General features: G+C 43.8%; 1 protein-coding gene across 1 annotated transcript; it reads left to right on the top strand.

Moving 5' to 3' along the window:
• Positions 1-309: 309 nt before the first annotated feature.
• On the top strand, positions 310-8,242 carry LOC121571545 (glyceraldehyde-3-phosphate dehydrogenase). Its single transcript, XM_041883072.2, has 12 exons — positions 310-368; positions 936-981; positions 2,734-2,833; positions 2,950-3,059; positions 3,373-3,463; positions 3,740-3,855; positions 4,125-4,206; positions 6,108-6,259; positions 6,452-6,530; positions 6,664-6,747; positions 7,333-7,430; positions 7,926-8,242. Exons 2-12 carry the CDS (start codon positions 959-961, stop codon positions 7,993-7,995), a joined length of 1,005 nt encoding a protein of 334 aa, XP_041739006.1. The 5' UTR covers positions 310-368; positions 936-958; the 3' UTR covers positions 7,996-8,242.
• The last annotated feature ends 1,366 nt before the right edge of the window (positions 8,243-9,608 follow it).

Raw genomic sequence — 9,608 nt, 5'->3', positions numbered from 1 at the left:
TATTGCCAGATCAATAATACATTGGCTTTTAGTCCATGTGTATTAAAAATTGTCAAATTAGTTGATCAATCCATCCAAACCCACCTGTTTTAATTTATTAGTATATGAATGAAATATCAAAATAGTCTGATAATGAGTTTTTTTGTTTTTTGTTGCCAAGATGCACCCACTGTCCAAATAAATGGTGTAGGTTTTTTTGTTCTGTACTTCCTGTCGATTGACAAGCGACAACGACCTTGACATTCTGACGGGGCGTGCTGACGCGGAGGCGTGTCCAAGGACTCTTGGAAGATAAATTACGAGCGCACCTTTGCTCGTCCCCGCTTCCCCTTGCGAACAAGTGGACAGACAGAGGCTATACAAGAACGGTACTTGACAACTTTATTTGTTGGTATTTTATGCCTTCAAAGCCAACTTTGATTGACATTTTCGAGGATGTGTTAATTGTATGGGATTTAGGCCTAGGCTTAACCTGGCGTTTTGAATTGCTTTCTTTTATGACTTTGCGCTTCGTGTTTTTAAATGTTTTCTCTGGCATGCAGCTTGTCAATACAGTTTCTGTCAACGTTTTCCAAGACTGTTTGGTCAACTGTGTACATTTAATAAATGACTGATAGCCATGATAGAGACAACCTAGTCTGTGACGGCTATTTTAATATTTTATAATTACTGTTAATCAGTGACTGACGTACATCAGTGTTTCCCAAACTCATTCCTGGGGACCCCAAGTAGTGTGCGTTTTATTTATTTTTTGCCCTAGCACTACATAGCTGATCCAAATAGTCTAATCAAAACTTGATGAGTTGATCATTTGAATCAGCTGTGTACCGCAAGAGCGAAAACCAAAACGGTTTTGGAAAACGCTGACATGGATGCTAATTCTAATTTTGCGTTATGCTCATACTAAGTTGTGATACAAAGTGTTTTACTTTCAGAGGACTAGACCATATCAGGCAAAATGGTGAAGATTGGGATCAATGGGTAAGTTGCTTTTGTTTAGCTTAAAGAAAAGTATATACAGTCTTTAATGTATCGTAACACTGGCTGAATTGGGGTTTTGTATAAATGCTAGAGAACCAAGTTTAAAAGGTCAAGAGACCTTGGCTTGCATTGCACAAATACCTTGATACAGTTTGTGTACTTTGGAACCAAGATGGTGGACAGTTCATGCCATACTGTAGCTACTAGTTCACATGCCTGGTCTGGACCCTTCCCCTGTCCATTCTCTGCTTATTTATAGTTTGGGTGTCACACCGCCTCTGCAACACTCCTGTAGCTATCCTCACCTCAGCGGTCACATTCCTTTATTCTATCTAATAATATCCCTTTAAAGTTCAGAGCAAAGATTGTTTGGAGGAGCTCTTAGCCCAATCCTATCCTTCTAACCTTTATTTGACCAATAGATGTCTGTAATTGAGCTGCACGAAGATTAAAGTTGGAAATGATAGGCCCTTTCCCAAAATCAGCAGGACATTGAAGGCAACCTGTAACGATGCCCATTTTAAACCGGAAACACTGACGTGAGATTGATGTTCTAATTCTGCTGCTGTGGTGATTGACCTTTATACAGTGTGGAAACTAAACGTTCTTATCAGAGTGCAATAAATACTCCTGACTTCAGTTCCTCAACCTATGTCATAGATTAGTTTTGAGTATGACACCTTCATTGACTAGAACAGGACTTGTAAATGGGAATGGATAACAAGGGATTTGCTCCAGAATACAAACTCTTTACCTCCTAATGTTACCAAATGGGCTACTTGTTTTTACTCCGTTCTGACGCACTTTGACTCGTTCGTTGGTCAATAATTGACCCTTGTGAACAGGACACACCCATTTAGTTGGGGGTGTCGGCTTGCGTCACTGGACAAAGTTCAAATGAGTTTAAACATAACTATCATCACAATGAATGACACTGAATCCTCAAACACATATTTTATTATCCACTCTGTGAACTTGATTGGTCAATATATACCACAAGACAGATCTTTGCACTAATTGACTGCCGACGGTATCTACATGGGAGTTAATACTTCAGCTGCCCGGAACAGATCCTATTTTCTTTTTAAATTGAGACTTTTCTAGACCATAATCCAGTTTACTTTATTTCAGTGACATCTAGACTCGTATGCCATATTATTGAACCTTTCTCAACCAGTAAACTGAAACTGAAACAGTCCCATGTGGATTCTGCTAAACACGTCACCGACGTTATGCTGAAACTGGACCTACACCACTGATGGCAAGATGTGTCTTAATCTAGTTTAAACACTATGAAAATGTTTCTTTGCTTTTGGTGGGTAATGTAACTGCACAGGCCAACCAAGCTTAACAGACCAGTCATCTCTAACCTGCTTTTCCAATTTGTGTCCTCAACCTGCACTTTCTCCTAATTTCTGGTCACGCTGCACCAACCCAACCATATTAGGCATAAACAAAGGCTCTGGGCTGCAAATGTCAAGTCTTGTTATCAGTCAGGGCTGGCAGGCCTTGTAGAGGGATGTAGCTCAGTTGGTAGAGCATGGCGTTTGCAACGCCAGGGTTGTGGGTTCGATTCCCATGGGGGGCCAGTATGAGAAAAAAAAAAGAATGTATGCACTCTGGATAAGAGCGTCTGCTAAATGACTAAAAATGTAGAGCTGTCAATGACAGTATAGGGCTGCTGCCACCTGCTGGTGTGGTAATATGGATACATGGGGATTAACTGTAAACCTATCTGATTTATTTTCTCAGATTTGGCCGTATTGGGCGCCTGGTGACCCGTGCCGCCGCAAAGAGTGGAAAAGTCGAGGTCGTCGCCATCAATGACCCCTTCATCGACCTGGACTACATGGTGAGAACTTTACACTGCATTAAGAAATGCAGTACACTCTTAAAAAATTGGTACTAGACTTATAGCTTCTCAGTTTTACTGTACAATCAATGACTGTACCTGCCCCTGTACCATAGGTCTACATGTTCAAGTATGACTCCACCCACGGTGTTTGGAAGCACAGTGAAGTGAAGCAGGAGGGTGGAAAGTTGATCATTGGCAACCTGCACATCACAGTTTTCCATGAGTGGGTTTTCCTTTCATTATTCTTTTAGTACATTGGTTCAAATGAAACATTTGGATGCATTCCTGCACCCATATTAAGCTTAGTGGTGGACTAAGAAGCACTTTGAATGGACATTTTTCTCTGGTTCTGGCAAACGGACCCATTGACAATTGGGAATGCCAAGGCTGACACTTGGGAGTTCTCGAGTGGGCTAGACCATTTTTATGTTATGATGCCTATGGGTTTCACATGAATTGGAACCATTCGATATCTGTAATTGAACACTAGTTTTGTGGCTCTTAATCCCAACTTCGTCTCTCTTTGTCATCTTCAGGAGGGACCCCACTGCCATCAAGTGGGGCGACGCTGGAGCTGACTATGTTGTGGAGTCTACTGGTGTGTTCACCACCATCGAAAAGGCCTCTGTAAGTACCTCTGTTCACTAGCAGTAGGACGGTCACATTTTTATATAGTTAGTGTTTGGGATATTGCTGACCGTTCATTATAATTTTGGTAGGCATGTTATGCAGGGATCCCACTTTCAATGAAGTCCTTTTTTTGTTTGTTTTTACCCCTAAACTACTGCTTTTTAACAGATGGGCTTTTTAACTATGTGCATAAAGGTTGGCTGGCTTGGTTCATTCAGTGGCTTTGCTGTTCCACAAATATTCTTTGTCCTCTCACCCCAACCGCCACAACAGGCTCACCTGAAGGGAGGTGCCAAGAGGGTCATCATCTCTGCCCCCAGCGCAGATGCCCCCATGTTTGTGATGGGTGTCAACCATGAGAAGTACGACAACTCCCTGAAGGTCGTCAGGTAATCCTCTCCTCCACCCTCCCTTCGTTGCATAATCTTAAAGGAGCAGTGGTAATTATCTGTTGCCAAAAGATAACTTGTACAAAGAATGGCTGAAACAAACATGCACTCAGTGTGCATTATTCAGACTCCTTCCTCTGTCCTGAGTTATTACTATTTCAATTTAAATAAAAAATAGTGCTTTTAAGCTGACTCTTATGGATTTGTGGCACAATGTTTATTTACTAAACATTTGTGGTGGTATGATGGTAATTGTCATGTCCTCACAGCAACGCCTCCTGCACAACTAACTGCCTGGCTCCCATCGCCAAGGTTATCAACGACAACTTTGGCATTGTTGAGGGTCTCATGGTAAGAATGGATTTTCCTTCAGTGTTTGACTGTCAAAGCACAATTCTTACTGGAAAGTAGTAGTAAAAAAGTGTGAACTTTGAACACTGGTGGAGATGTAAATGTTAACGTTAAAGGTCATTACACACCAAAATCAAATTGTCAAATTAGGTTATCAATCTATCCAAACCCACCTGGTTCATTTATTAGTACACTGCTCAAAAAAATAAAGGGAACACTAAAATAACACATCCTAGATCTGAATGAAATAATCTTATTAAATACTTTTTTCTTTACATAGTTGAATGTGCTGACAACAAAATCACACAAAATTATCAATGGAAATCAAATTTATCAACCTATGGAGGTCTGGATTTGGAGTCACCCTCAAAATTAAAGTGGAAAACCACACTACAGGCTGATCCAACTTTGATGTAATGTCCTTAAAACAAGTCAAAATGAGGCTCAGTAGTGTGTGTGGCCTCCACGTGCCTGTATGACCTCCCTACAACGCCTGGGCATGCTCCTGATGAGGTGGCGGGTGGTCACCTGAGGGATCTCCTCCCAGACCTGGACTTAAGCATCCGCCAACTCCTGGACAGTCTGTGGTGCAATGTGGCGTTGGTGGATGGCGCGAGACATGATGTCCCAGATGTGCTCAATTGGATTCAGGTCTGGGGAACGGGCGGGCCAGTCCATAGCATCAATGCTTTCCTCTTGTAGGAACTGCTGACACTCCAGCCACATGAGGTCTAGCATTGTCTTGCATTAGGAGGAACCCAGGGCCAACCGCACTAGCATATGGTCTCACAAGGGGTCTGAGGATCTCCTCTCGGTACCCAATGGCAGTCAGGCTACCTCTGGCGAGCACATGGAGGGCTGTGCGGCCCCCCCCCAAAGAAATGCCACCCCACACCATGACTGACCCACCGCCAAACCGGTCATGCTGGAGGATGTTGCAGGCAGCAGAACGTTCTCCACTGCGTCTCCAGACTCTGTCACATGTGCTCAGTGTGAACCTGCTTTCATCTGTGAAGCGCACAGGGCGCCAGTGGCGAATTTGCCAATCTTTGTGTTCTCCGGCAAATGCCAAACGTCCTGCACGGTGTTGGGCTGTAAGCACAACCCCCACCTGTGGACGTCGGGCCCTCATACCACCCTCATGGAGTCTGTTTCTGACCGTTTGAGCAGACACATGCACATTTGTGGCCTGCTGGAGGTCATTTTGCAGGGCTCTGGCAGTGCTCCTTCTGTTCCTCCTTGCACAAAGGCGGAGGTAGCAGTCCTGCTGCTGAGTTGTTGCCCTCCTACGGCCTCCTCCACGTCTCCTGATGTACTGGCCTGTCTCCTGGTAGCGCCTCCATGCTCTGGACACTACGCTGACAGACACAGCAAACCTTCTTGCCACAGCTTGCATTGATGTGCCATCCTGGATGAGCTGCACTAACTGAGCCACTTGTGTGGGTTGTAGACTCAGTCTCATGCTACCACTAGAGTGAAAGCACCGCCAGCATTCAAAAGTGACCAAAACATCAGCCAGGAAGCAAAACCATTCCTTTATTGGGGGTGTCTTGCTAATTGCCTATAATTTCCACCTGTTGTCTATTCCATTTGCACAACAGCATGTGACATTTATTGTCAATCAGTGTTGCTTCCTAAGTGGACAGTTTGATTTCACAGAAGTGTGATTGACTTGGAGTTACATTGTGTTGTTTAAGTGTTCCCTTTATTTTTTTGAGCAGTGTATATGAATGAAATGTCAATTGTTCAGATCATGTAAGTAGTCAGTTGAATGTCATGGGCTTTTCTCAACAGAATACTACTTTTGAGGTAAAACTTAGATTTTGAAATGTCATATACAAGTAATTTTGGTGCCCTGCATAGACTAACATCCCTACCACTTTCTCCCCCACTTCCCCCAGAGCACAGTTCATGCTGTCACAGCCACACAGAAGACTGTTGACGGACCATCCGGTAAGCTGTGGAGAGATGGACGTGGTGCCAGCCAGAACATTATCCCTGCCTCCACCGGTGCCGCCAAGGCTGTGGGCAAGGTTATCCCTGAGCTGAACGGGTATGAACCAATCCAAGACCACCTTTTTTTTAAATGGAGGTTTTATGACCATAGTGATAACTGCTGGGATTTATATAGCTCTAGTGCTTTTTTTACTAGGGTAGAGTTTTTTAAAGAAATGATTTAATTGCGGGCCACTTGTGCTTGTAATGCTGTGGATCCTGAACCTTTGTGGGTCTTTCTGACCCACAGCAAGCTGACTGGCATGGCCTTCCGCGTCCCCACTCCCAACGTGTCCGTGGTTGACCTGACTGTCCGTCTTGAGAAGGCTGTAAGTCGCCAACCATCTTTTGCTAATGTCTACAATTTTTAAACCGGGATTTTGGGGTAAGTTACCGGCATTACTGCAACAGGCACATGTATGGTCTACCTTAAAAAAAAAAAAACATTCTCGTCTGCTTTAGGCACCTTATGACGAGATCAAGAAGGTCATCAAGGCTGCCGCTGAAGGACCCATGAAGGGAATTCTGGGATACACAGAGGACCAGGTAAATATTTCCCCACTCTAACCCTTTGTCCCAATCTGTCCTTTTTCTTAGTGTGCACTTGTACACTACTCCCTAAATGAATAAACAATTATTAGATTGGTCTAGATCAGGGTTTACCAAACTATGTCCTGGGGCCCCCCTCAATGCACGTTTTGGTTTTTGCCCTGGCACTACTCAGCTGACTCCAATAACTAACTCATCAAGCTTTGATTATTTTAATCCGCTGTGTAGTGCTAGGGCAAAAAGCACAACGTGCAGTTTGAAGAAACCCTGGTCTAGATCAGTTTCCCAAACTTCTCAAGGGCCTCAGCCAGTCCACGTATTTGACGTATTCCAGAACTAGCACAGCTGATTTGAATGACGAGGGGCTTGATGCTATTAGGTGACAATTTGAATCGGCTGTGCTAGTTCTGGAATGGATCAAATACGTGGCTGTAGTGCACACTTCCAGAGAAGGTAACCTTTCCCTACTCTAATGCCCTGGGCCTCAAGGTCATAGGCTGAAATGTCTAAGCTCCAAAATTAGCGAGCCCTAGATTGAAGGTTAATTCTTTACCCTAAAGCTTTTTGCTTCCCCCCTCGCAGGTGGTGTCCACAGACTTCAACAGCGACTGCCGCTCCTCAATCTTCGACGCCGGTGCCGGAATTGCACTCAACGACCACTTTGTCAAGCTGGTCTCATGGTATGTATGCAGGAACCTACACACCATTGCACTCGCTCACCAGGCGTCCACCGACTCAACGTTTCATTGAGATATACAATCGTTCGCATTGCAGGGAATGTTGCAACTGTTATAACATACAAAGGGGTATGGTATGTAGGTAGGTAGTGGTCCAAGAACGGAGCCTTGAGAAACATCGCAACTTTCCTTTTTAATTCCAAACATAATGGCTTATTAAATAAAACATCCTGTGATTGCGGCATGGCAAACCGCAACACGAGTTGGGGGAGGAACTATTTCAACTTGTGGCAGCTGGAGCGCAAAGGTGTGGACTGCCTCCTTTTGAAAATGAATGACTTCCGTTGGACCGCATTGTTGAATGCAGTTCATGGATGTGGGCGTCACTCACCCAGACACAAAATAAATGTAATTCTGTGCCAGCACAACAATCATTGAATTAGAATAGCCTCAACTTTCCTGTAATTGTAGGTTTTTGTTAAATTCTCTTTTCCATAGGTACGACAACGAGTTCGGCTACAGCAACCGTGTCGTTGACCTGTGTCTGCACATGGCCTCCAAGGAGTAGTGTCCACACCACACCTCCAAACCCCCACGTCCCATGACATCTTCCTTCTCCTGAGCGGACATCCCACCAGTCTGCGGCCAGAGAAAAAGAGCCTGTAGCGAACTCCATAGCAACATATTCATAAAACATCACACCTCTGTTCAGTCTGAGGACTGAGTATGATTTTTGCCTACAGAATATCTGTTTACAGCACTATGGATTAATTTGCACTGTCACACAATAAAGGTCCTCTGTTTGTGAAAACATATCTCGTTCTTCGAGCACATTTTCATTAGGGCACGCAACAGCGTTCTGAAACGTTTTGCAACGGAAAATGAATTTAACAGTTTTATTCTATTCTGTGCCTAATAAATACCACCCTGCATGGACGAACTTCCCTACCCCACACAGTTCACGTCACCACAGAACAGACGGGCACTCCGGTAAGCTGTAGAGGCGCCAGCTAGAACATCACTGGTGTCACTAAGGCTGTGGTATGAACCAATCCAGGAACACTGGTTCCCTAATAGGGTTTTTATCACCAGAGTGACAATGGATATGATTTGTAAAGTGCTTTTCACTAGGGTGGAATCTCAATTCTAAAGCAGTCATATGGAGCTGGTCTAAAGTAGTCGATTAAACCCTTTTTCACAGCAATTGGGTGTAAGTTAAGATGAACTACAGTTTTGAACAGATTCTTTATTTACATTTTGTTTGTAATAGTGTGGTTCTAAATTGAACTTTGGCCTGCAGCAAGCTGACCGTCATGGCCTTCCGTGTGCCCTTTGTCTGTGGTTGCCCTGACAATCCATCTTGTAAGTCTAGTCGGACTTTATTCCGCTACTGTAATTCGCTACATACTTTAGTCAGACTCCCATTGTGGTGAGGAGGGGCATTGGGTGTTGTGCAAAAGACATCAGCGATTGGATCATCTCTAACCAGAGTATCAAAGCCAATTTCCAAACTGCTGCTTTACCCATGTGTTCTGGATCAATCGGGACAGCCCAGAATGTGTTCACATTCGGTGAAGGGGCAGGGAGGTACTCAGATCCAGACTCATTGTAGCAAACTTAACGTCTGGGCGTGGCATAGCGTTTTGACTTTAGCAAGGAGTCTGGGTAACCAAATAAGTGTCTGTCAGTATTTCCTATGCTTTTGTTAGTGTCAACAAGGGTCAGTGTTGGTTCAATTCAGTAAATTGACTGAAATTTCAATTCCGTTCAATGCTTCTCTATAGCTAGGTTTCCATCAAATTGGCAGCAGATTTTCCTGCAAATATTCTAATATCTGCATAAACAAAATGGGTGCATTTTCTCACCAGTGGTGTTTGCACCAAACTGACTTATTGCAGATGAAAAGCAGTGCCTGATGACGTAGTGCACATAAAATAAAAAAACGGGATTCCTAGAAAACCAGAATTTTGGGGAAAAAATCACTGACAACTAGATTTGTGTGCAAGCATTCCTTTGCATTGCTTTCACCACGTCAGATCAGGGATTACTCAAAGGAAGTAAGGATGCATTTTTAAGAGTATCAATAACAGCCCAAGCTTTCCGTACTCATGTCCTGGGCCTCAAAGTCATAAACTGCAATATCTAAACTCAGACACGGGGGTGCAGTAGAGTTATTCATTT

The sequence above is a fragment of the Coregonus clupeaformis genome, chromosome 8, assembly GCF_020615455.1.
Source record: "Coregonus clupeaformis isolate EN_2021a chromosome 8, ASM2061545v1, whole genome shotgun sequence".
Taxonomy (NCBI): domain Eukaryota; kingdom Metazoa; phylum Chordata; class Actinopteri; order Salmoniformes; family Salmonidae; genus Coregonus; species Coregonus clupeaformis.
This window is presented reverse-complemented; position numbering and strand designations above follow the sequence as displayed.